The sequence below is a fragment of the Diaphorina citri genome, unplaced genomic scaffold (genome assembly GCF_000475195.1).
Source record: "Diaphorina citri unplaced genomic scaffold, Diaci psyllid genome assembly version 1.1 scaffold224, whole genome shotgun sequence".
NCBI classification, from domain to species: domain Eukaryota; kingdom Metazoa; phylum Arthropoda; class Insecta; order Hemiptera; family Psyllidae; genus Diaphorina; species Diaphorina citri.
Window position 1 is genome coordinate 455,822 of NW_007377661.1, and position 27,030 is coordinate 482,851.

Here is a 27,030-nt window from a genome sequence, read left to right on the forward strand (position 1 = left end):
AAATCCATAGTTTCAAAAAGGAACTTTTCAGCTATATCACAGAAGGCTAAACAACAAGGTGGTACTATTTACTTATATTATGTTAAATATTGGATACAAGTCTCATTATCCCGACTCGGAGTTTCGTCTACTTTGTATAAATTTTTAAGGGCAAAGGGAAACTAAATAAATTCATTTATAGTGCTAAACAAGGTACATTATTTTCCACTCACCGAAAGCCCACACATCGCTCTTATGATTGAATATCCTCTCCTTGATACACTCGGGTGCGAGCCACTTGATGGGCATCTTGCCACCTGCAGCCTTGTATTCGTCCTCGTTAATATCCAGGAGCTTGGCCAAACCAAAGTCCGTGATTTTGATACAGTTCGGGGTTTGAACCAGGACATTGCGAGCGGCGAGGTCCCGATGAACCAATCGCTTGTCTTCCAGATATGCCATCCCTGTGGGGAAAAACAGATTAGGTTAGAATTCAACAAACATTCCTGTGGGGGAATAGATTAGGTCAGAATGCAACATCCCTGTGAGGGGAACACATAAGTTTAGAATGCAACTTTACAAGTTTTATACATAATTCAGATCCCGATGAACCAATCGCTTGTCTTCCAGATATGCCATCCCTGTGGGGAAAAACAGATTAGGCTAGAATTCAACAAACATTCCTCTGGGGGAATAGATTAGGTCAGAATGCAACATCCCTGTGAGGGGAACACATAAGTTTAGAATGCAACTTTACAAGTTTTATACATAATTCACAGAATACTTACCGATTTTATAGTGTCAATACTAGGGTGGTTTTAAAAAATCGATGTCGGAAATTCGACTGCGCCAGCCCCCCAAAGTGATCGGCCTTTAGAGAAATTAAGGACAATACTAGGGTGGTTTTAAAAAATCGATGTCGGAAATTCGACTGCGCCAGCCCCCCAAAGTGATCGGCCTTTAGAGAAATTAAGGAATCGTGTTTTATTTTGTCCAAGTGACCAAATCCATAGTTTCAAAAAGGAACTTTTCAGCTATGTCACAGAAGGCTAAACAACAAGGTACTATTTACTTGTTAAATATTGGATACAAGTCTCATTATCCCGACTCGGAGTTTCGTCTACTTTGTATACATTTTTAAGGGCAAAGGGAAACTAAATAAATTCATTTACTTATAGTGCTAAACAAGGTACATTATTTTCCACTCACCGAAAGCCCATACATCACTCTTATGATTGAATATCCTCTCCTTGATACACTCGGGTGCTAGCCACTTGATGGGCATCTTGCCCCCTGCAGCCTTGTATTCGTCCTCGTTAATGTCCAGGAGCTTGGCTAAACCAAAGTCCGTGATTTTGATACAGTTCGGGGTTTGAACCAGGACATTGCGAGCGGCGAGGTCCCGATGAACCAGTCGCTTGTCTTCCAGATATGCCATCCCTGTGGGGAAAAACAGATTAGGTTAGAATTCAAGGGAGCCTAAGTTTCAGGCTGATTAAAGAGCGTAGTTTTTCCGCCATTACTCGAGAATGGTAAGTGGTATAAATTTCATTTTTATGTATGTCTAATGGAAGGAAATTTCATTCTAAATATTTAATGTTTTGGTCGTGACGTTCAGCATTTTTTCGACTTAACAAGGACACTACCTGAAGAGAAACAAAGGAATCTCGGCCCACTTACCTCGTGCTATTTGCGTACACCAGTTGAGCAACGGTTTGGATCCGATCTTATCCCTATTGTTCCTCACATAGTCCAGCAAACATCCCAGGGGCATCAGTTGTGTGACCAGCATCAGACTAGGTGTTAGACAGACAGCTATCAGCTTGAGTAGATTAGGATGATCCACAGAAGCCATGATGTAGGCCTCCTCCATGAACTCTTTGTTCTCGTTAACCCCCATGCCGGTGCCTTCACGTAACACCTTGATAGCGACCGGGATCTTCACGTTCTCGCCTTCGGGAACCAGGACACCCTGCGGACAATGGACACGGAAAAGGTTAATCAGATTATAATGGACGTAATTACCTATTATTATTTGATAGTGAGATTTTGTCATGTTTATTACAAAGGTCAAAAATTTGTTTTTGAGATGTGATCTCTGAAATGTAAGGTATTCTGTATGAAGTGTCACTTACCTTATACACAGTACCGAACGCTCCATAGCCCAGGACGCCTCCCTTCCTCATCTCCGCCTCCTTCACTATCTTCAGCTTCTCCATGTTGGGTTTCACCGTGCTGGGTTGCAGGGGTTCGTTGTCGTAAAGGTCAAAAATTTGAAGTTTTGGAGATGTGATCTCTGAAATGTAAGGTATCCTGTATAAAGTGTCACTTACCTTATACACAGTACCGAACGCGCCATAGCCCAAGACTCCTCCCTTCCTCATCTCCGCCTCCTTCACTATCTTCAGCTTCTCCATGTTGGGTTTCACCGTGCTGGGTTGCAGGGGTTCGTTGTCGTCCAATCCGGTGAGTACCATGGTCATCTTGACGGCGTTCTCTTGTTCTTTGATGTTCTGACGCCAGCGGTAGCCCAGAGCCACCAGGAAGATCATCATGAGGAAGAACAGCATGAATACAGCTCCCAGGATGACCGGCATTTGATCCTTCTCACTCCTGGAAATAGAATAAGATTTGTTAGATACCTACTTTGATATACTCAATCATGAAGATTTCAGAAAATTTTCAACCTTTTAAGGCGTTTGAATGTTGCTTGAACTTTAAAGCGAAGGAATGGGGAATCGATAATTCATCTTCATTCAAGCTAGCCAGACTAGTTAGCTTGGTTGGTAGCGCGTCTGCCTTGTAAGCGCTACTTTCCTGTCCTAAAGTAATCTCCATTATTTGGACTTTCTTTAAATGCTTGACTCCATACTTAAAAAGCCCAATCCGAGGCTTAGGTGTAGGGGCAAACAGCTTTAAAGGATGGGTTAAGCTTCTACGAATCTACTTTACCATGGCCACTCATCGCTGGAAGCCCAGAAAAGCAACAGACACTCCAGTGGCTGTTTACCACTACGTACCTAACCTCTTCTGGACTTTCAGCGACCTCTTTCTGCGCTTTATCTGTCCAAGATAAAGTGAGTCTAATTACTGAGCCTTCATCCAATCAGAAACAAGTACCTTAAAACATTGTGAGCTACGTAGCAGTAGACACGTTCAATATAAGTAAAACAAATCAGTCAAAGGTTAAGAGTCAAAGGTCACACTGTAGTTTCGTTTCGCCTCAAAGGTTGCAACTCTCTCTGAAGCCGGTCGAAATCATTGTAATACTCATGATCCGATTCCTCTTCACTACTCTTATATCGCCTGGGGTGGATTTTATTCTAAACGGATAGTGTTCGCTCTCGGAACGGCTGACTTTCTCATCCTATCTTCCTTCCTCTTCGATTTCGGCACGATAAAATCTTAGCAGTTACAGTTCCCTCTATCAACCCTCTTGAAAAAAGAATAATAATAATAAATACTTACATGTAAGCGCTTTCAGCAGGTTGAACAGAGCAGTAGGCCTCACTATTATTCTCCGGGAACACTTTGTACGGTCTATCCTCTGTACAGTTCTTCACGCATACAAACGAGGTAGCGTTATCAGTAGGGGAGCCACTGGGGTGATCATAAATTCGGAAGTTCTCACAGGACAAACAGTGCGTTGGATCGGGGCCGGTGCAGCCCTTACATATTCTAAAGGGAATGATCAGATAAAGGGATTGTTTTCAATCTACAACACGTTGACAGTATTTCTAAACGAGGATAAAACCCCACAGAGGTGTATAAAACCCAAAATGAAGCAAATGGCATCTAAGACATGGAAATTCAACGCATAGACGCATGATTTCGGGTCAAGCGAAAATAACTTCTGGGTTGTATGGATTGGAAAACAAAAGACAGTTTATTGTATATTTCCAGTAAAAAGACAGTTTCCAAAGTTTAATAAAAAGAGAGTTCATTGCATAAACTCTAGAGTCAATTAAACCGAGCAGTTATAGCTTACCTTTTTGGTTAGAGGACATTTTCGCACACACGCTCCGTTGTCCTTGAGCAAATGTTCGGGGCAGTTCTTGACACAGGTAGCACCGTACGCGTATTTGCCGTACGGGTTTGCCTCCCACGAGTAGGTGACTGGGTTGTACCTTTGCATAGCCGGACACTCCAGAGTACACACGCCATCGTCGTAGAAGTTCTTACACGCCTGGAAAAAAAAAGAGGGATGAATAAAACCCACAATGAAGCTAATGGCATCCAAGACATGGAAATTCAACACATAGACGCATGATTTCGGGTCAACCGAGAATAACTTCTGGGTTGTATGGATTGGAAAACAAAAGAGAGTTTATTGCATATTTCCAGTAAAAAGACAGTTTCCAAAGTTTAATAAAAAGACAGTTTATTGCATAAATTCTAGAGTCAATTAAACCAGGTGAATAAAACCCACAATGCCATTATGGCATCCAAGACATGGAAATTCAACACATAGACGCATGATTTCGGGTCAACCGAGAATAACTTCTAGGTTGTATGGATTGGAAAACAAAAGACAGTTTATTGCATATTTCCAGTAAAAAGACAGTTTCCAAAGTTTAATAAAAAGACAGTTTATTGCATAAATTCTAGAGTCAATTAAACCGAGCAGTTATAGCTTACCTTTTTAGTTAGAGGACATTTTCGCACACACGCTCCGTTGTCCTTGAGCAAATGTTCGGGGCAGTTCTTGACACAGGTAGCACCGTACGCGTATTACAGGATCCACATCCGTTGTGTCCTATGGTGTTCTCAGGGCCGGTACAATTGTTCACGCAGTTCGGATGGCAGGGCCGGCACTCACCGTCTGTCGAGTTGTACTTGAACGCAGGACAGAAGGGGACACAGAAAGGCCCGTCGCGTACGTGCTTACAGCGGTGACACTTGCCTGGACCCGGCCCTGTGCATGTGGCCTCACATTCCTCATGACATGGCATGCACATCTTGGGCGAACTCTTGTACATTCTGTGAGGAGGGGGAGAGACGAGAATGAAAATTAAATAAACAATTTCCCAAACAAAATATAAATAAATAATAAACGAATATGTAGTAAATTAGCGATCCAATAACATCATGCTCTTTAGAAAATAACCTACTTGAACTCCCCGGGTCTCGAACTCGCCATGAGGCGCCGCTATGAAATTTCCTGGTAGAACTTACCCAGGTTCACAATCTTGTAGACAGCGGTTCCCAATCTGATAGTTGGCACAGGACAAACACTGGTCAGGTCCAGGGCCCCAGCATTTTATCAAGCCTAAATTCAATACATGGAAAGTTGGAAAGACATACTTAATAGGTGTAGCTATAATAAATTTGTTACTCCAGTGCTGCCGCTGATGAAATAAGAACACTGATATTTGTCTTCAATTAGGTACATTTTTATCAAGCCTAAATTAAATACATGGAAAGTTGGAAAGACATTCTTAATAGGTGTAGCTATAATAAATTTGTTACTCCAGTGCTGCCGCTGATGAAATAAGAACACTGATATTTGTCTTCATTTAGGTACAAGTAGTGAAATAACATGAGTGTTGTTATTCGTGTGCGTTCGTTTTCAGAACAGCCTAAACTAACCTGGTAGCCCGGGGGTGAAATGCAAATTTTTTTGAAAATTTAATTTGACCTGTTGAATGCAATGGTGTTGCAAGTTATGTCTGGCGCTTATGATTTACCCTATGCCTCCCAGACACAAGGCTCCTGGGTATCAGGTATGGTGCCTATCATTAGAACACAGGCATCCTTCATTTAGTATAATTTCAACCGTTCACAAAAAGAACCCTTGATTACAGAGTACACCGAATATCCAACTGCAAACGTAATTCCTTCCTACGAAATCGAATACAACTCTGAAATCTGAATAGCCTGAATATAATTATTGAGATTCGTTTCTTGTGTTTTGCAAGCGAACAATTCAGCATTGCAATTCCGTGTATGAAATGTAGGAGAAATTGGAATAATAAGCAGCCTCGGCGTGAATATTGAGAACTCGAATATTACTATCATGATGCATGATGTATAATTTATAGAGGTACTCCCCCACTTTCGCTGTAAATTTTCTACCTCCCCTTGAGATTGAAATAGTTTGCCCTCATTGCTGTCCACCTACAAATAGTAATATTCTTACTTGTGAATATTTTTGCCAAGCTGTAGAAGGACAGCTATCCACCTTGTGACGTGTGACATTTAAACTAAATTAAAACCAATAATAATTCCAAGTAGTAATTTGCTTTGTTTCCTTAATAACGTAAATAGTTTGAAAAGATTGAATGATAAAGAAATATTACTCCAAAAAAAAGTTTGATAGATGCTAAGGACTTTCTTTGAATAAATACATATACAGTGATCTTCCCGCTAAGATGCAACTTTTGGAGAAATTTTTATTGAATGATAAATAAATATTACTCCAAAAAAAAGTTTGATAGATGCTAAGGACACATTATACACTATACATTATACACTATACAGCGTATGGACTTATAAAGTAATGTACACACGAGGTTGGTAACCAGGAGGTTTGTAAATTTATATTTCAGCTTATTTCAACTTTTATACGATTTCCCTGAAATTTTGATAGTAAAAGACGGTGCCAGTTACACGAAAAAAAAGAGTGAATGATAAAGAAATATTACTCTAAAAAGAAAGTAAAAAGTTTGATAGATGCTAAGGACTTTCTTTGAATAAATACATATACAGTGATCTTCCCGCTAAGATGCAACTTTTGGAGAAATTTTAGAGTGAAGTCCTATTGAAAAGACCAAAAGCTCATTGAAAATCAGTTTACCAATCTTTTCGGGCAGAGAATGCAAGTACAGTGGTACAGCCTTAAAATGATATATAGCGTATGGACTTATAAAGTAACGTACACACGAGGTTGGTAACCAGGAGGTCTGTAAATTTATATTTCAGCTTATTTCAACTGTTATACGATTTCCCTGAAATTTTGATAGTAAAAGACGGTGCCAGTTACACGAAAAAAGCAACCAAAATCCATGAGTCACACGCTATCATAAATATGTTCAAATTCCTCCAGCAGTCTCTTAACAACACACAAATCCACTCTGCAGAGTAATACTCATACCCATTCTAATTCATCCTATAATACTAGTAATAGCTTTAGTCAATACATAAATAGTCCTACATACTGGACTCCGCACACAGGAATTTTGTCAGAAAAGACCCCAATTTCCATGTAATGTTGTCAATACTGCAGATAGACATACCTCCCGAATGTATTGTAGAAAGCTCAGGTCCAGATGTTCGTCTTGAAGCCAGGTGAGTTCCAAGTTGCCGTCCACATAGGTACAGTTCGTGTAGCGATCCCTCAGATTTCGATAGTGGTGTTCCCGACTACATACTGGACTCCGCACACAGGAATTTTGTCAGAAAAGACCCCAATTTCCATGTAATGTAGTCAATACTGCAGATAGACATACCTCCCGAATGTATTGTAGAAAGCTCAGGTCCAGATGTTCGTCTTGAAGCCAGGTGATTAAGTTTAAGTAGGGGTAAAGAGTCTTTTATTTAGCTCAGGGTGTCTACTAAAATGAAAGAATCAAATTCCCTGACTTTTTCCGATTTTCAGTCTGGTAGACACCAAACAATCGTGTTTTGATAAGATTTGAAGATTTCAGAAAATTTTCAACCTGTTAAGGCGTTTGAATGTTGCTTGAACTTTAAAGTGAAGGAATGGGGAATCGATAATTCATCTTCATTCAAGCTAGCCAGACTAGTTAGCTTGGTTGGTAGCGCGTCTGCCTTGTAAGGGCTAGGCAGCGGGTTCGATTCTCGCCTGGGGTGGATTTTATTCTAAACGGATAGTGTTCGCTCTCGGAACGGCTGACTTTCTCCTATCCTCGCCTGGGGTGGATTTTATTCTAAACGGATAGTGTTCGCTCTCGGAACGGCTGACTTTCTCCTATCCTCTCTTCCTTCCTCTTCGATTTCGAGACGATAAAATCTTAGCAGTTACAGTTCCCTCTATCAACCCTCTTGAAAAAAGAAAGAAAGAAAAAATAATAATAATAATAATAAATACTTACATGTAAGCGCTTTCAGCAGGTTGAACAGAGCAGTAGGCCTCACTATTATTCTCCGGGAACACTTTGTGAAAAAAGAAAAAAAAAAAGAATAATAATAATAAATACTTACATGTAAGCGCTTTCAGCAGGTTGAACAGAGCAGTAGGCCTCACTATTATTCTCCGGGAACACTTTGTACGGTCTATCCTCTGTACAGTTCTTCACGCATACAAACGAGGTAGCGTTATCAGTAGGGGAGCCACTGGGGTGATCATAAATTCGGAAGTTCTCACAGGACAAACAGTGCGTTGGATCGGGGCCGGTGCAGCCCTTACATTGGGAATCACACGGGACACACTCCTGGGTAGTTTCGTCAGCGTAGTAATCAAACGGACATTCGTCTTCACATTGCTCCCCGCGCTTGTAAGCGGAACACTCTTGACATACCTGTCAGCGTAGTAATCAAACGGACATTCGTCTTCACATTGCTCCCCGCGCTTGTAAGCGGAACACTCTTGACATACCTGAGGAAATGAGAAGGAATAAATAAAATTGAGTTAGATTTTATCAGACAGAATTTTCTGCCTTGTTTAGTTAAATGTGTACTTATTTATTTTCATTAATTTGTACTGTCGATGTCGGTTAAGATTAAAAAGTCCTATTGTCAGCTTAATTAGCTTGGAAGGTGGCGCATCTGCATTGTAAGATTTGTAAGCACTAGATTACGGGTTCGATTCCCACCCGTGCCGAACTTTATCCTAAACAGGAAGAGTTTCAGGCTAATATCCTCCCTGTTAAAAGTCCCTTAGCCAGACTAAGCTGGTCTATTCCCTGTTCCGAGTCCCCAGTTCTCTCTATCAAGACCTTATTTAGACTGGTAAAGGGACTTTTCAGTCTCATTCTGGCAGTATAAACAGGGAGATATTCTTTTCTATCAAGAGACACATACCTGTTCATGGAATCCAAAGCCAGTACACTTGCGACATCTCGGATGGCACATTCTGCACACACCCTTGCCTGCCATGGTGGTTTCAGGCTAATATCCTCCCTGTTAAAAGTCCCTTAGCCAGACTAAGCTGGTCTGTTCCCTGTTCCAAGTCCCCAGTTCTCTCTATCAAGACCTTATTTAGACTGGTAAAGGGACTTTTCAGTCTCATTCTGGCAGTATAAACAGGGAGATATTGTTTTCTATCAAGAGACACATACCTGTTCATGGAATCCAAAGCCAGTACACTTGCGACATCTCGGATGACACATTCTGCACACACCCTTGCCTGCCATGGTCTTGAGTTGTTCTTGCTCCTGAGGTCCTACCCACTCGTAGAAATAGCCGTCCGGACATGGCTCGTTCTTAGCCAAACAGCGAACCTGTGAAATGAAATTATTAGCATGAGAACAGTGACTCCAGATGTAATAAAATTATTGATAAATAATTTTATAGAGTTATGACCGGATCATATAATCAGAGTTCAACTCTTAGTAACTCGAGTTACTAATCAGTTTCTTTTGAGTAGCTCCGTGTGTAGATGAGCTCAGACCGCGTTTTATGAAGTAGGACTTGGCTTCAATTCTGTATTAAACTGGGTATTAAGTACAGCTCAATCCTAGATTGATTTCAATTGATTTGGTAAACCCTGCTCTTAGATCAAGAAATCTGATTTATAAATTTCAATTTTTTAGCCCTCGTAAGTAACTATGTTTGTAAATAATTTATAAAATGTAAAAATAAATAAATACATTAAAAAAACATGAACTTACCACAGTGGCATTAGCGTAATTATTTATAAATAATTTTATAGAGTTATGATCGGATCATATAATCAGAGTTCAACTCTTAGTAACTCGAGTTACTAATCAGATTCTTTTGAGTAGCTCCTTGTGTAGATGAGCTCAGACCGCGTTTTATGAAGTAGGACTTGGCTTCAATTCTGTATTGAACTGGGTATTAAGTACAGCTCAATCCTAGATTGATTTCAATTGATTTGGTAAACCCTGCTCTTAGATCAAGCAATCTGATTTATAAATTTCAATTTTTTAGCCCTCGTAAGTAACTATGTAAATAATTTATAAAATGTAAAAATAAATAAATACATTAAAAAAACATGAACTTACCACAGTGGCATTAGCATCAATGATAGCTCGCTCGCAGGATCCACACCCGTTGTGTCCTATGGTGTTCTCAGGGCCGGTACAATTGTTCACGCAGTTCGGATGGCAGGGCCGGCACTCGCCGTCTGTCGAGTTGTACTTGAAGGCAGGACAGAAGGGGACACAGAAAGGCCCGTCGCGTACGTGCTTACAGCGGTGACACTTGCCTGGACCCGGCCCTGTGCATGTGGCCTCACATTCCTCATGACATGGCATGCACATCTTGGGCGAACTCTTGTACATTCTGTGAGGAGGGGGAGAGACGAGAATGAAAGTTAAATAGACAATTTCCCAAACAAAATATAAATAAATAATAAATGAATATGTAGTAAATTAGCGATCCAATAACATCATGCTCTTTAGAAAATAACCTACTTCAAAGTTTTGAACTCCCCGGGTCTCGAACTCGCCATTAGGCGCCGCTATGAAATTTCCTGGTAGTACTTACCCAGGTTCACAATCTTGTAGACAGCGGTTCCCAATCTGATAGTTGGCACAGGACAAACACTGGTCAGGTCCAGGGCCCCAGCGAGGCGCCGCTATGAAATTTCCTGGTAGTACTTACCCAGGTTCACAATCTTGCAGACAGCGGTTCCCAATCTGATAGTTGGCACAGGACAAACACTGGTCAGGTCCAGGGCCCCAGCAGCCCTCCACAGAACATTGCTTGTCACACACCAAGCCTTCTTTCACTGGAAAATGAGAACATGGGGAGAATAGAATTAATACAAGACCTATGAGATAAATTTGAAGAGGTCTCATAGAAAAAGGTGTAACAGCAGAGGTTTTATCGTCCCGAAATCGAAGAAAGAAGGACAAAGTCATGACGGGCGGGAACCGACGGTAAGACCTAGAGCTCACGAGACTTAGTCCAGCTTGCAGGGTCGGCGTTTCTTGTTAGTCTCTTTCAGGCAGCCTTATTATGTACCTTATATCCTGATAAATTTTTCTCACCCAGGTCTTGATTCACACAATCTTTCCACCTTTTCTTTGGGCTCTCTCGCCCTTTCCTCCCCCTCACTTGGATTCTCTCAACTCTTCTGTAGCTCTCATCTCTTTTTTCCATACCACTGCAATCTTCTCTCCTGGATCTTTCTCGACACTTCTGCTACCTTTATCTGATTCCTTATATTCCCAATTACCCCCCCCCCCCCCCCCCCCCCCACTTTTTTCCCTTTTACAAAAAACAAAATAAAAAAAAGTCCTCTTCCTTCTTGTTACTCTGGAGGAGAGTGCCGTGCTCCGTTGACTTCTTGATCTTCTGCCAGTTAATGCCTTGGGCAAAGCACAGTTCCTTATTCTCCAAGATGGCTACACTTCCCGAGTTGATCTTCTTGAGTGAGTTCAGGTCCAGGGATCGGAGCGTGGTTTTCACGATGTACAGGGAGGCGAAGAAGTCGAACAGCTGACGACCGCCGATCACCTCCAGGTTCCTGGGGAGAGGGGAGAAGAGATTATATTTCGGGTCAGACGTGTTAGAACACCCAGTAAGATTCTAATAAATACAATGAAATCTTAATAGAGGGAACTGTATCTGCCAAGGCCTTATCGTCCCGGAATCGAAAAAATAAGGAAGACAGGATAGCAGAAAGCCAGCCGTTCTGAGAAGGAAAATTATCAGTTTAAGATAAAATCCGCCCTGGGCGGGAAGCGAACCCGCGGCCTAGCGAATACAAGACAGAAGCGCCACCAACCAAGCTAAGCTGGCGTTTTTGTTGTTTTATGTTACTGGAATGATATGACAGATATAAGAAAGACTTACCTGAAGTAAGACAGATTGGTGAAGTCCTGATGAGATCCCTGGATGTTAATATATCCCGTCACTTCCTTGAGAGTACTGAACACTTCCAGCTCACTCGGATGCATTTTGCCGTAGTGGTTACCAAAGCTGTTGTTGTTGGCGAAGATATGCGTGAACCCTGGCAAACGAAACAAAATAATATGCGTGAATTATGGAGAATAAGAAAAGAGATGGTATGAATCAATCCTGGTAAATAAATAAAGAATAATAATGATCAGTAATTTTGTAAAAGATACTCTTGTGAAATGACCATTATAAATTTTATTTGACCATGCCGGGACTGAAGAGTGCCTCTACTACATTGTTACGTCAGTTCTAAAAATGTGTACCATAGTCTATCTGACTAATCTAATGGACTATGTAGATTCTAGGTATTTGCCTATCTATGGACCATCTCATTCTTCATCTCGCATTGAGTCAAGTGAGTGGGAGACACGCATACATTCTTCAGGTCTTTAACACGCGTATACACTCTTTGCTTGATTGAATACTTTTTTTCAATCTCCGTATTTGGAGGTCAGTCTTTCTCTCTCTTCTTCTAATTATTTATTATTATTCATCGCGTCTTCAGCTCTCATCGTGTAAATAAATAAAGAATAATAATAATCAGTAATTTTGTAAAAGATACTCTTGTGAAATGACCATTATAAATTTTATTTGACCATGCCGGGACTGAAGAGTGCCTCTACTACAGTAGGCTTCTACAATAACCGTGGTCAAAATCTTAAATTATATTGAGGAAAAATAATCACATTAATTAAAGTTAGATGTTCAATTTCCTGCGAGAGTAAACCCCTATTCGACACTTAAGAGATATTAGTTTTCTTTAAACTTTAGATTTTAGTTTCCTTTGCGATCCAAGGGGGGGGACTTACCTTGGAAAGAGCTGTCCAAAATGGTCAGGGAGCCTTCAATGATGGTGCAGTCTTTGAAGGAGGCAATGTTGCCAAACAATTTCCCAAACAAAATATAAACAAATAATAAACGAATATGTAGTAAATTAGCGATCCAATAACATCATGCTCTTTAGAAAATAACCTACTTCAAAGTTTTGAACTCCCCGGGTCTCGAACTCGCCATTAGGCGCCGCTATGAAATTTCCTGGTAGTACTTACCCAGGTTCACAATCTTGCAGACAGCGGTTCCCAATCTGATAGTTGGCACAGGACAAACACTCGAGGGGATTGTAAAAATCGAATTTTTATACAGGGAACTAGGAACTAGATTACTAGACCATGGTTACGGGAATTAGGAATGATTCCGTTTTGAAAAGTAGATATTATACATATTACATTTTCGTGTCCAGAAATTACATAAGCAACAAACAAGTTTATAAGCTTGTTGCTTCATGCATACATATCTGGTAATAGAAAGTTTAGCCGATTTAATATTACATGAGTAAAGTGAAGTTTTTGCAGGGAAATGGCCTCAACATTTAAACGTTTATTCAAGCCTTTTCTAGGAAGTATAAAGAAGGCCAACTTGGGCCTTGTGCAAAGTAACTAACTAACCATTTCACTGGGACTCTCAACTGAACTGTCAGTTTCAGCAAGTACCAAACTGATTACAGGGTTACCCTGTATACAACGTGTTATTATGTGCTGTGCTCAAGATGGAGGGGATTGTAAAAATCGAATTTTTATACAGGGAACTAGGAACTAGATTACTAGATCATGGTTACGGGAATTGGGAATGATTCCGTTTTGAAAAGTAGATATTATACATATTACATTTTCGTGTCCAGAAATTACATAAGCAACAAACAAGTTTATAAGTTTGTTGCTTCATGCATACATATCTGGTAATAGAAAGTTTAGCCGATTTAATATTACATGAGTAAAAGTGAAGTTTTTGCAGGGAAATGGCCTCAACATTTAAACGTTTATTCAAGCCTTTTCTAGGAAGTATAAAGAAGGCCAACTTGGGCTAATAGATTAATAATACATAATAACAGTGCTTATTTATACAGCTCGCATAGGACTGAAAAGTCCCTTTACTCCAGTTCTAGGCGACTACTATTATTGTGGTCGAATTTTCAAACAATGGTTAGGAAAAAATCCCAAACCTTGAACCCATGCCCTCCTGATTACCAGGCGAGCGTCTTGACCACTACACCACCAAGGCAGGAGAATGTTATCAAAACAAGAGGTACTCAACAGTTTTTCTAGTATTTTTTCTTTGTATATTTACAGGGTGTATCATTAGGAATGTAATATCTCAATAGTTTTTCTAATATTTTTTTTTTTTTTTTTTTTAGGGTGTATTAGGAATTTCATATCCGCTATCTACTCAGGGTGGGGTGTGGATAAAGTAACTTACAAATAGAACACTCGTGAATCCTCACACTGAGGAAGGCATGTAACACAAATCAATACTCAAAATTAGAACTAATTGCTAATGACTCCAAAGGACTCTATAGTTAGGTACAACTTACTATTCATCTAAAGTCTAAAGGGAATGATCAGATAAAGGGTTTGTTTTCAATCTACAACACGTTGACAGTATTTCTAAACGAGGATAAAACCCCACAGGGATGGACTTACCTTGGAAAGAGCTGTCCAAAATGGTCAGGGAGCCTTCAATGATGGTGCAGTCTTTGAAGGAGGCAATGTTGCCAGAATGTACCAGCTCCCCCTGAGCCACGCCCTCACAGGTTTTAGGACAGGGCCCATCACACGGGACACACTCTCCATTCACAGCCTAGGGAGAGAACAGAGAACAATGGGGTTAGAATCCAATAGATTAATAATACATAATAACAGTGCTAATTTATACTGCTCGCATAGGACTGAAAAGTCCCTTTACTCCAGTTCTAGGCGACTACTATTATTGTGGTCAAATTTTCAAACAATGGTTAGGAAAAAATCCCAAACCTCGACTGGCATTGAACCCATGCCCTCCTGATTACCAGGCGAGCGTCTTGACCACTACACCACCGAGGCAGGAGAATGTTATCAAAACAAGAGGTACTCAACAGTTTTTCTAATGTTTTTTCTTTGTATATTTACAGGGTGTATCATTAGGAATGTAATATCTCAATAGTTTTTCTAATATTTTTTTGTCTACAGGGAGGGTGTATTAGGAATTTCATATCCGCTATCTACTCAGGGTGGGGTGTGGATAAAGTAACTTACAAACAGAATACTCCAGACACAACGCTCCTGGGTATCAGGTTTGGTGCCTATCATTAGAACACAGGCATCCTTCATTTAGCATAATTTCAACCGTTCACAAAAAGAACCCTTGATTACAGAGTACACCGAATATCCAACTGCAAACGTAATTCCTTCCTACGAAATAGAATACAACTCTGAAATCTGAATAGCCTGAATATAATTATTGAGATTCGTTTCTTGTGTTTTGCAAGTGAACAATTCAGCATTGCAATTCCGTGTATGAAATGTAGGAGAAATTGGAATAATAAGCAGCCTCGGCTTGAATATTGAGAACTCGAATATTATTATCATGATGTATAATTTATAGAGGTACTCCCCCACTTTCGCTGTAAATTTTCTACCTCCCCTTGAGATTCAAATAGTTTGCCCTCATTGCTGTCCACCTACAAATAGTAATATTCCTACGTGTGAATATTTTTGCCAAACTGTAGAAGGACAGCTATCCACTTTGTGACGTGTGACATTTAAACTAAATTAAAACCAATAATAATTCCAAGTAGTAATTTGCTTTGTTTCCTTAATAACGTAAATAGTTTACGTCATTTTCCTCCCTTACCACAGTAATTGGTTTGACACTTCATAGTTGCTTAACCATTGGATATCTACTTGATGTATACCTTGTACGTACAGCTACTCCCTCCACTTTGTTACACAGACAGATATTTTTGCCTCCCTTAACCGGGTGAATATTAGAAAATTGAATTTGACCTTGGAACCGCTTTCGCATAGTAATCTGTTTGACACTTCATAGTTGCTCAACCGTTGGATATTTACTTGATGTATACCTTGTACGTAATGTACGTACAGCTACTCCCCCCACTTTGTTACACAGACAGATATTTTTGCCTCCCTTAACCGGGTGAATATTAGAAAATTGAATTTGACCTTGGAACCGCTTTCGCATGGACAATGGTAGAAATTTCAAATGTTTGACCACTTGAGGTTTGGGATCAAGGGGTGTGGAAATAGAATTTAATCTCTCCAAATTCCGTCCATATGGGAAGTATACATTTTGGAGACATCTACTTCTCCGCATATTATAACCATACTTTGTGGTTTACCTTAGAACCTAGTGCATAAAGAATCTAAACCAGGATACTTTAAATTCCTTCAGGCCACATGCTACATATTTCATCCCTAAAAACATTATCATAGCGTTGACAAATTACTGGTATTATAATATGATACTTATGATAGCCTCAGATACATAAGGTCATGTCACCACTAACTCTTGACATATTATAATCAACAGGAATTCGGATAATTGAGCTTCAGGCCAGATAAAACACCCTGTTTTGCATTCCTAGGAACAGACAAGTTGAAGTAGGTGCCTAAATTGTCAGAGGCATATGTAGTTGAAGAGGACTGAACAATGCAAGAACTTTTCATTCACCAGTGATTGTTCTGGTAACCGAGTGCATAAAGAATTTAAACCAGGAATACTTTAAATTCCTTCAGGCCACATGCTACATATGTATTTCATCCCTAAAAACATTATCATAGCGTTGAAAAATTACTGGTATAATATGATACATGTGATAGCCTCAGATACATAAGGTCATGTCACCACTAACTCTTGATATATTATAATCAACGGGAATTCGGATAATTGAGCTTCAGGCCAAATAAAACACCCTGTTTTGCATTCCTAGGAATAGACAAGTTAAAGTAGGTGCCTAAATTGTCAGAGGCATATATTATGTAGTTGAAGAGGACTGAACAATGCAAGAACTTTTCATTCACCAGTGATTGTTCTGGTAACAAAAGAGTGCAAAACATTCCAAAAGAGATTCAAGTTTGGGGACATACGCGTTCTGAGATTTCTGAGGCGAGGACCCCGTGACAAGTCACCTATTTGAAGATGTACTTGACGGAATCTTAACGCGTGCTTACAGAATAACCTTAGGCCCACTTGAACTAGAATAATCCGTGACGTGACAAGTCACCTATTTGAAGATGTACTTGACGGAATCTTAACGCGTGCTTACAGAATAACCTTAGGCCCACTTGAACTAGAATAACAACTGTTATTATCGTGTGTTTAACTGGAACACCCAAGATTTTTTCAACTTGGAAGCCCTCTCGAATTAAAAAATAGAAATAATATTGAATGTTCGAATACCATTGCGTGTTTCTCGTGGCTGCCTGAAGATAGTCGCCACGTCAAGTCAGTACAGCCCGAAACTATTTTTAATTCCTCAAATCTCAATGTGAAGCAATTCAGGGAACAAACCATTTTTTACTGAAAAGTTTCGCTTCTTTGGAGTACAGCCCGAAACTATTTTTAATTCCTCAAATCTCAATGTGAAGCAATTTAGGGAACAAACCATTTTTTACTGAAAAGTTTCGCTTCTTTGGACACGAAAATAAACTGAACAATTGAAACCAACTGGAAGATTAGTAATCTGTTGTGAGTTGATGAAACTGACTTGACCACTTCAGACATCGAATCGGTGACAAAGCTTAGACGTGAGACAAAGTTACCCTGGAGGGTGACTGACGTGAACTAAGATCGCGTGGGTAGAATACTTACCTACTCGTGTCATGGCTTGGAATTACGGAATCGTCATGTTATTAAACATGTCTTTTTTTTCATTTCTTGATTTATTCTAAACTTCAATAGCTAAAGCTAATTCATTCATTCATTTCCAAGATTTGAATTTTTTATGGGTTCAGGATATTTGAAATACATCCCATGTGTCTCTAGATTTTAGAAAGTAGTTCAGGTTGCTCATTTGCAAAATTAAATGGTGTTTGCAACACAACTAAATTTAACTAAATCATATCTCATTAGAAGTTACAAACATGCTTCTGTTTGTAATATGGTCTGTTCCTATGTCCTTATGTTCACGTCAGAATGCTTGGGCAAAGGGACTTTTTAGTCTCATTCGAGCAGGATAAACAAGGTATATTTTATTTTATAATTTTATTATAAGCACAATTTGACTTTTCGTCTAAATTTCTAATGCTGCCTGACTTCTTTACTTCCACAAGTCATGGGGCACGAGCACGAGATTATGACGTATATGAATTCCTCCTGTTACAATGCTCATTGCTCCCTGTCCAAAGCTAGTAGTTCTTCTCTAGAGCTATGTAGGAGCAATATTTAAATTGTTTTTTGTTCTCCAAATGTGACCGGCGGTATTGTTTGAGTTCCCAAATGAACATAATGATGCTATCTTATGAGTACCTATATCTACACAGAGAAAGCAATTAAATAATGCTTACAATCATAGGATAAGTACTTCATTTTATTGCCTACCTAGATACATACATACAGGATGGACTTGTACTGAGATTTCAAAATCCGATATGTGTTTTAAAGAACTTTTGCTGCTAGCCCAACTCATTCAAAAGCCAGATTTAAGAAGGGGAAAAAGCCCAATTGTATTTTCGCCCTTCATATTTTCCCCAGCAAGTATTTTCATTTTACATCTCCGTTCATGAACGAAACCTCACAACATAATGTTTCATACTACCCTGATTTCAGTTATTTCCTTTTAGATGGAAATCTTGTCCCGTAATACTTTTCATGGTTGAATTGCTCAACCCTCAACTATGACACCCTGTATATTTAGTGTGTTGGAATATGGTTTTGGTATGGTAATAGCCATGGCATTGGTAAAGCTTCTACTTGGAACACTGGTATGTTATACAGTAGAGTCCTGTCTATTTCTCTTCATACCAAAATAATAGCTATGTTTCCAAGAGTATTATGCAATACCTTTTCTCTATTCGGGAGATTTTAATGATGAAATTAAAAAAAAAGTTTAGTTTGCATACGGCTCATATTATGCTAAGCCGTTACGTCAGATAAATTTTCTACTGTGTTAAGGTCCAAGGGGCCATGATTTTCATTACCCACAATACCCACTTGACATTGGGCGTTTTAGGAGTAATGGTATTGCAGCAGGGATGACTTTGCTATACTTGGACCATTAAACTTTAATCTCTGGAACTTGAAGGCTTGAAAAGTCTGGCGGGTATGCAATGTCATTATTTAAGGTATAATGAACTTTTAATTCCTTTAATAAACTTGCACAGTTTATTGACACGAGGAGGCCTGCTATAATTTCACTTGATTCACTACGCTGTATTAGCTGATACTTGATATTGGTTACTGCACACACATAACATGAAACCTGGCAAATTTATGTCATCTTACCAGAGCAGAGCCTCTGTAACTTGGACTTAAAAGTTAGAAGAAATAAACTAGTTCTCTACCAAGTAAAGTATATCGTTTACAAATTTATGATCGAACTTATAAATATGAACTTAATACCCAGTGTGATTATAAAATACGAGCTAGAAATAGAATTCTTATAGTCCTACCTAATAGGGCTTCAGTTTTTTAGCTCCTTGCACATGAAAGCACAGGATATATGTATTTACCGGCTCTGTTTAATAAATCACGGATCCATGAGTTAAGCTTATCTACAAATACGACACAGCTAAGACAGAATGCCAGAGTCTCAAGCACGGGAGGTGTAAAGCGAAGGGTCTTCACGGGTGACAGGCAACGCGCCGAGATGTCCAGGCAAATGAACTTTACAACTTTACATGCACGGGAGGTGTAAAGCGAAGGGTCTTCACGGGTGACAGGCAACGCGCCGAGATGTCCAGGCAAATGAACTTTACATTACACCAACTGGTGAAACGTCTACGCCTAAACAGTGCCGTCGGAAAGGTGGTGCAACTTTAACTGACCAATGGAGTGAGAGTGACTTTGAAACTAATCGCTGTAAAAGCAAAAGCCTCAAAAGTCAAAAGAGACTCAAAAGGTATTTACCATGCAGAGTGTGATTTTGTATTTGTATGCGCTAATTTATTTATCCTAATGGTTTGGAATTTCGCAGACTATCTTCACATTCTGTTCAAACAAAGATGTAGAATCTTTGGGATAGGATTTCCTTGGCGTCTAATTACATAAAATAGTGGACACAAGCAATTCCTCAACGAAGCCTTTCTTCCAATTTTTTGAACTTTTCTCGTGAGAAAAATCAACACAATGTTTGCATTGTATTATGGTAATAATCTCCCCGATTCTGAGAACTAATGTGCGAACCAACACAAATGCTTTCATTTCGTTTATTTTTCCCGAGTGGTCAAGTGATTTATTTGGACTGGCTCTCTTCCGTTTTAGAATGTACCTAATTGTTTTGGTTGAGCCATTTGTTACCTAGAAGGCAAACGCAAAGCTTTATCAGCAATAAAAATATCGTTGAAAATAATAAAATCATCCATGTATGTTATCCCCTTACTAAGATACGGTGAAAATACATAGTTGATTCATACTTATAACTTATAACACACTATCACATCATATGTATTGTACAAACTTGCTGTGTACGAGTATTTCTTGTGCTAATAAGTCTAAATATACATGATGGAAAATGTACCTAATGTACACTACCTACATGCCATTATGTTATGGGATCAATAATGTAATTCTCAGTTTTGGCGCTATGTACCACAGTCAGCTGATTTAGCTCTATAATGTATGCTTCTAACATCTCTTGGTCTGTGCTCGTTATGTGTGGTACTAAAGTCTCTGCTACATCTTTCTTCTTCAACCAGTTTTGCCTTGTCCTTGATCGTCATTATTGCTATTGAGTTTGTTTCTCGTCTCTTATCTTCGGTTGCTTCATCTAACGTATTTTCCATGGAGATTCTCCTCGTATGCAATTACTTGGAACATACTTAAATATTTTTGAACTTTTCTCGTGAGAAAAATCAACACAATGTTTGCATTGTATTGTTAATAATCTGCCTGATTCTGAGAACTAATGTGCGAACCAACACAAATGCTTTCATTTCGTTTATTTTTCCCGAGTGGTCAAGTGATTTATTCGGACTGGCTCTCTTCCGTTTTAGAATGTACCTAATTGTTTTGGTTGAGCCATTTGTTACCTAGAAGGCAAAGCTGTATCAGCAAGAAAAATATCGTTGAAAATAATAAAATCATCCATGTATGTTATCCCCTTACTAAGGTACGGTGAAAATAGTTGATTCATACTTATAACTATAACACACTATCACATCATATTATTATGTATTGTACAAACTTGCTGTGTACGAGTATTTCTTGTGCTAATAAGCCTAAGTATACCTGATGGAAAATGTACCTAATGTACTAACTACATGCCATTATGTTATGGGATCAATAATGTAATTCTCAGTTTTGGCGCTATGTACCACAGTCAGCTGATTTAGCTCTATAATGTATGCTTCTAACATCTCTTGGTCTGTGCTCGTTATGTATGGTACTAAAGTCTCTGCTACATCTTTCTTCTTCAACCAGTTTTGCCTTGTCCTTGATCGTCATTATTGCTATTGAGTATGTGTTCTCGTCTCTTATCTTCGGTTGCTTCATCTAACGTATTTTCCATGGAGATTCTCCTCGTATGCAATTACTTGGAACATACTTAAATATGAAGCTGGATAAGAGTTCAGTCCAGCATACTCGACTTGGCCTTATGTACTGTATTTTAATCAATAATACATAATTTGTATTTCTCCTAACGAGGATTATTAAGTGTTGCACCAGAATCGGGAATCTACCAAGGAAAATGTGTAAATAAAATAAATTCCCAGAGTGAAGAAAAAAAATCTTCATTGGGTATTTGACGACATCTCCAGTTTTTTTCTTTCTGAAAATCTGACAAAATTAAACCATCCATCAATTTGACTGATTTATATTGAAATTTCGGACAGTTGAACTTAGTACGAGCTATTCCCCTACTTAAATATGAAGCTGGATAAGAGTTCAGTCCAGCATACTCGACTTGGCCTTATGTACTGTATTTTAATCAATAATACATAATTTGTATTTCTCTTAACGAGGATTATTAAGTGTTGCACCAGAATCGGGAATCTACCAAGGAAAATCTGTAAATAAAATAAATTCCCAGAGTGAAGAAAAGAAAATCTTCATTGGGTATTTGACGACATCTCCAGTTTTTTTTTTCTTTCTGAAAATCTGACAAAATTAAACCATCCATCAATTTGACTGATTTACATATATTGAAATTTCGGACAATTGAATTTAGTGCGAGACGAGCTATTCCCCTCATAGACAACATAATATGTGAACGGACTATTGAGTATTTTATAGGACCACGTAGAAACTACGGAAACCAGAAGATTCCAGTTATTTTTGTAAATTAGTAAGTTCATTAACAAGAGGAAGACAAAGGTGAATAAAAAATGAGAACGCTTGAACTCTTTTAACTGTTCGTCTTGGAACTTGAACAACGTTCGAGTTCGAGCAATAGTGATAATTGTCAGCACTTTGAACAAATGACCACTAACAATTACTAGAAGAATAATTGGAAGAATTGATATAAACAAGATCGTTGAGAAGTTCATCATTGGATTTGCCTACCGGGTTTTCTTTAATGACTTGCAGCATTGCCTATCAAGTTGATAGAGTCATCCTTGACCTAGGCATCCCAGGATGTACCTCTAGCTATTCCCCTCATAGACAACATATGTGAACGGACTATTGTGTATTTTATAGGACCACGTAGAAACTAAGGAAACAAGAAGAAGAGTAAGATTCCAGTTATTTTTGTAAATTAGTAAGTTCATTACTTCATTAACAAGAGGAAGACAAAGGTGAATAAAAAATGAGAAAGCTTGAACTCTTTTAACTGTTCGTCTTGGAACTTGAACAACGTTCGAGTTCGAGCAATAATGATAATTGCCAGCACTTTGAACAAATGACCACTAACAATTACTAGAAGAATAATTGGAAGAATTGATACAAACAAGATCGTTAAGAAGTTCATCATTGGATTTGTCTACCGGGTTTTCTTTAATGACTTGCAGCATTGCCTATCAAGTTGATAGAGTCATCCTTGACCTAGGCATCCCAGGATGTACCTCTAGGATCAAGGTTGCGAAGTGATCTGACTAAACGATGTTCTTGTGACAGGTGTAAATCTTTCAAAATAACGTGCCAATATTTTCAACCAAGGAGCAGCTTAGAAAATTATCATAAATACATATAAATACCTATGGCTATATCGGTATATTCTAAATGTCGTGTTGAAAATGGAAATCCCGTGATAACGAGTCACAATAATTAAATTGTGTTTTAATTATTAAAAGAATTAAATTATATTTGTCATTGAAATCTTTATGTCTACAGGGAGGGTGTATTAGGAATTTCATATCCGCTATCTACTCAGGGTGGGGTGTGGATAAAGTAACTTACAAACAGAATACTCGTGAATCCTCACACTGAGGAAGGCATGTAACACAAATCAATACTCAAAATTAGAACTAATTGCTAATAACTCCAAAGGACTCTATAGTTAGGTACAACTTACTATTTATACATATTAACTCGTATGTATGTTCATAGCTTCATAGATATACGTGTGTTGTACCTTCAGAGTTCTCATTAAAGTACCTATTCTGGGTAATTGCCCATTTGGCCCATTGGTCTTATTCTTACTGCGTACCCACATAGTTGCATATGTTACCGGCAATTTTTGCCCATTTGGCCCATTGGTCTTATTCTTACTGCGTACCCACATAGTTGCATATGTTACCGGCAATTTATATAATACCGGCATCCGGTATATAATACCGGCATTCTACACTGATTTTTCCTATCCAAGTACCTCTTAACAATCTCAATGTTCATTTCCTCCTCTGTATTCCACACATTTAATTGGAACGTTTATATATTTAATGTGGAATTACAAGTGCTACAATAAAATTTGACAAATTCATTATTTAACATAGCCTTGAAATGACCACAGACCACATTGTTGGTATAGCCAGAACAATCGTGGGAGAAACACCAAGAGTATCCAGTCCTCACTCCTTCAATCCCGCAATGTTAATGTTCGACTTTAATTGAAGACCAAACGAACCTCCAAAACATCATTAAAAAATATTAAAAACATTTAACAGTCAGAAGAGAGATTTCTAAAAAAAAAAAAAAAAAAAAAAAAAAATTTTTAAGGGTTTTTTTTTTTCCCAAATCCACTCACTTCCCTTTGGTTAGAGGACATTTTCGCACACACGCTCCGTTGTCCTTGAGCAAATGTTCGGGGCAGTTCTTGACACAGGTAGCACCGTACGCGTATTTGCCGTACGGGTTTGCCTCCCACGAGTAGGTGACTGGGTTGTACCTTTGCATAGCCGGACACTCCAGAGTACACACGCCATCGTCGTAGAAGTTCTTACACGCCTGGAAAAAAAAAGAGTGAATGATAAAGAAATATTACTCTAAAAAGAAAGTAAAAAGTTTGATAGATGCTAAGGACTTTCTTTGAATAAATACATATACAGTGATCTTCCCGCTAAGATGCAACTTTTGGAGAAATTTTAGAGTGAAGTCCTATTGAAAAGACCAAAAGCTCATTGAAAATCAGTTTACCAATCTTTTCGGGCAGAGAATGCAAGTACAGTGGTACAGCCTTAAAATGATATATAGCGTATGGACTTATAAAGTAACGTACACACGAGGTTGGTAACCAGGAGGTCTGTAAATTTATATTTCAGCTTATTTCAACTTTTATACGATTTCCCTGAAATTTTGATAGTAAAAGACGGTGCCAGTTACACGAAAAAAGCAACCAAAATCCATGAGTCACACGCTATCATAAATATGTTCAAATTCCTCCAGCAGTCTCTTAACAACACACAAATCCACTTTGCAGAAGTATAGTAATCCTATGTGTTTAGTTGTTTACCTATCAATTTCCAATCAACCATGCTTCCTACGACCTAGTAAATCAGAGTCCCATTTGGTACACGCTTAAACTAATAGCCGGACAGAATGTGCTTCAGTTTTGGACTCTCATTAAATCGCCTACACACATGATGAAAACCGTGTATTTATCGGTTTGCTTTGGTTGCTATTGGTTTGGAGTAATTAGGATTCATCTGGAGGCTATAAGAGACCCATAGTCAATGGCTGATCAGTAAGACACCTGGATTTTTGTCTCTGATTGGATGGCAAGAGGTTTTCTTTGAGATCCCATAACATGAAAACCGTTTTACATTTTATCAAGCCTAAATTCAATACATGGAAAGTTGGAAAGACATACTTAATAGGTATTGTAGAAGTGTAGCTATAATAAATTTGTTACTCCAGTGCTGCCGCTGAGGAAATAAGAACACTGACATTTGTCTTCAATTAGGTACAACTAGTGAAATAACATGAGTGTTGTTATTCGTGTGCGTTCGTTTTCAGAACAGCCTAAACTAACCTGATAGCCCGGGGGTGAAATGCAAAATTCTTGAAAATTTAATTTGACCTGTTGAATGCAATGGTGTTTGAAGTTATGTCTGGCGCTTATGATTTACCCTTATGCCTCCCAGACACAAGGCTCCTGGGTATCAGGTTTGGTGCCTATCATTAGAACACAGGCATCCTTCATTTAGCACATTTAAACGTTTATTCAAGCCTTTTCTAGGAAGTATAAAGAAGGCCAACTTGGGCCTTGTGCAAAGTAACTAACTAACCATTTCACTTGGACTCTCAACCTCAACTGAACTGTCAGTTTCAGCAAGTACCAAACTGATTACAGGGTTACCCTGTATACAACGTGTTATTATGTGCTGTGCTCAAGATATTCAAGTTCTGAGAAGTATTGACAGTAAAACGTTAAGCTTCAAATGACTATGAACAATGTAGGCACCTCTACCTGTTACATATTAACTCGTATGTATGTTCATAGCTTCATAGATATACGTGTGTTGTACCTTCAGAGTTCTCATTAAAGTACCTATTCTGGGTGATTGCCCATTTGGCCCATTGGTCTTATTCTTACTGCGTACCCACATAGTTGCATATGTTACCGGCAATTTATACATAGATGCTAAGGACTTTCTTTGAATAAATACATATACAGTGATCTTCCCGCTAAGATGCAACTTTTGGAGAAATTTTAGAGTGAAGTTCTATTGAAAAGACCACAAGCTCATTGAAAATCAGTTTACCTATCTTTTCGGGCAGAGGATGCAAGTACACAGTGGTACAGCCTTAAAATGATATACAGCGTATGGACTTATAAAGTAACGTACACACGAGGTTGGTAACCAGGAGGTCTGTAAATTTATATTTCAGCTTATTTCAACTTTTATACGATTTCCCTGAAATTTTGATAGTAAAAGACGGTGCCAGTTACACGAAAAAAAAAATGTAAATTTATATTTCAGCTTATTTCAACTTTTATACGATTTCCCTGAAATTTTGATAGTAAAAGACGGTGCCAGTTACACGAAAAAAGCAACCAATATCCACGAGTCACACGCTATCATAAATATGTTCAAATTCCTCCAGCAGTCTCTTAACAACACACAAATCCACTCTGCAGAAGTATAGTAATCCTATGTGTTTAGTTGTTTACCTATCAATTTCCAATCAACCATGCTTCCTACGACCTAGTAAATCAGAGTCCCATTTGGTACACGCTTAAACTAATAGCCGGACAGAATGTGCTTCAGTTTTGGACTCTCATTAAATCGCCTACACACATGATGAAAACCGTGTATTTATCGGTTTGCTTTGGTTGCTATTGGTTTGGGGTAATTAGGATTCATCTGGAGGCTATAAGGGACCTATAGTCAATGGCTGATCAGCCAGATGTTCGTCTTGAAGCCAGGTGAGTTCCAAGTTGCCGTCCACATAGGTACAGTTCGTGTAGCGATCCCTCAGATTTCGATAGTGATGTTCCCGATTCGACGGGACGGACATGCGGCCATTTGTGCCGATGCATACTGCGGAAAAAAGAAACAAAAGGTACAGAGATTAGTATACTTGGATAACAAGAAAATTGTGGGTTTCACCAACCTTCTTTTTAGCCTCTAACAGCCCGTTAGCTTAACAGACCAGGGTGCCGTTAGCTCTCTAACAGCCCGTTAGCTTAAC

General features: G+C 38.8%; 1 protein-coding gene across 1 annotated transcript in view; it reads right to left on the bottom strand.

Moving 5' to 3' along the window:
• LOC103506274 (epidermal growth factor receptor) overlaps window positions 1–27,030 on the bottom strand; it is a 52,648-nt gene that overhangs the window by 5,605 nt on the left and 20,013 nt on the right. Inside the window, exons 4-18 of the mRNA XM_026821359.1 lie at window positions 24,147–24,342; window positions 14,505–14,663; window positions 11,923–12,079; window positions 11,359–11,593; window positions 10,726–10,853; window positions 10,125–10,404; window positions 9,219–9,380; window positions 8,141–8,459; window positions 5,155–5,248; window positions 4,701–4,959; window positions 3,968–4,165; window positions 3,448–3,647; window positions 2,313–2,592; window positions 1,660–1,951; window positions 1,189–1,419 (exon numbers count right to left, since the gene is read on the bottom strand). Of these exons, the coding sequence (XP_026677160.1) occupies window positions 1,189–1,419; window positions 1,660–1,951; window positions 2,313–2,592; window positions 3,448–3,647; window positions 3,968–4,165; window positions 4,701–4,959; window positions 5,155–5,248; window positions 8,141–8,459; window positions 9,219–9,380; window positions 10,125–10,404; window positions 10,726–10,853; window positions 11,359–11,593; window positions 11,923–12,079; window positions 14,505–14,663; window positions 24,147–24,342 (3,190 nt within the window). The remainder of the gene's footprint in view (window positions 1–1,188; window positions 1,420–1,659; window positions 1,952–2,312; window positions 2,593–3,447; window positions 3,648–3,967; window positions 4,166–4,700; window positions 4,960–5,154; window positions 5,249–8,140; window positions 8,460–9,218; window positions 9,381–10,124; window positions 10,405–10,725; window positions 10,854–11,358; window positions 11,594–11,922; window positions 12,080–14,504; window positions 14,664–24,146; window positions 24,343–27,030) is intronic.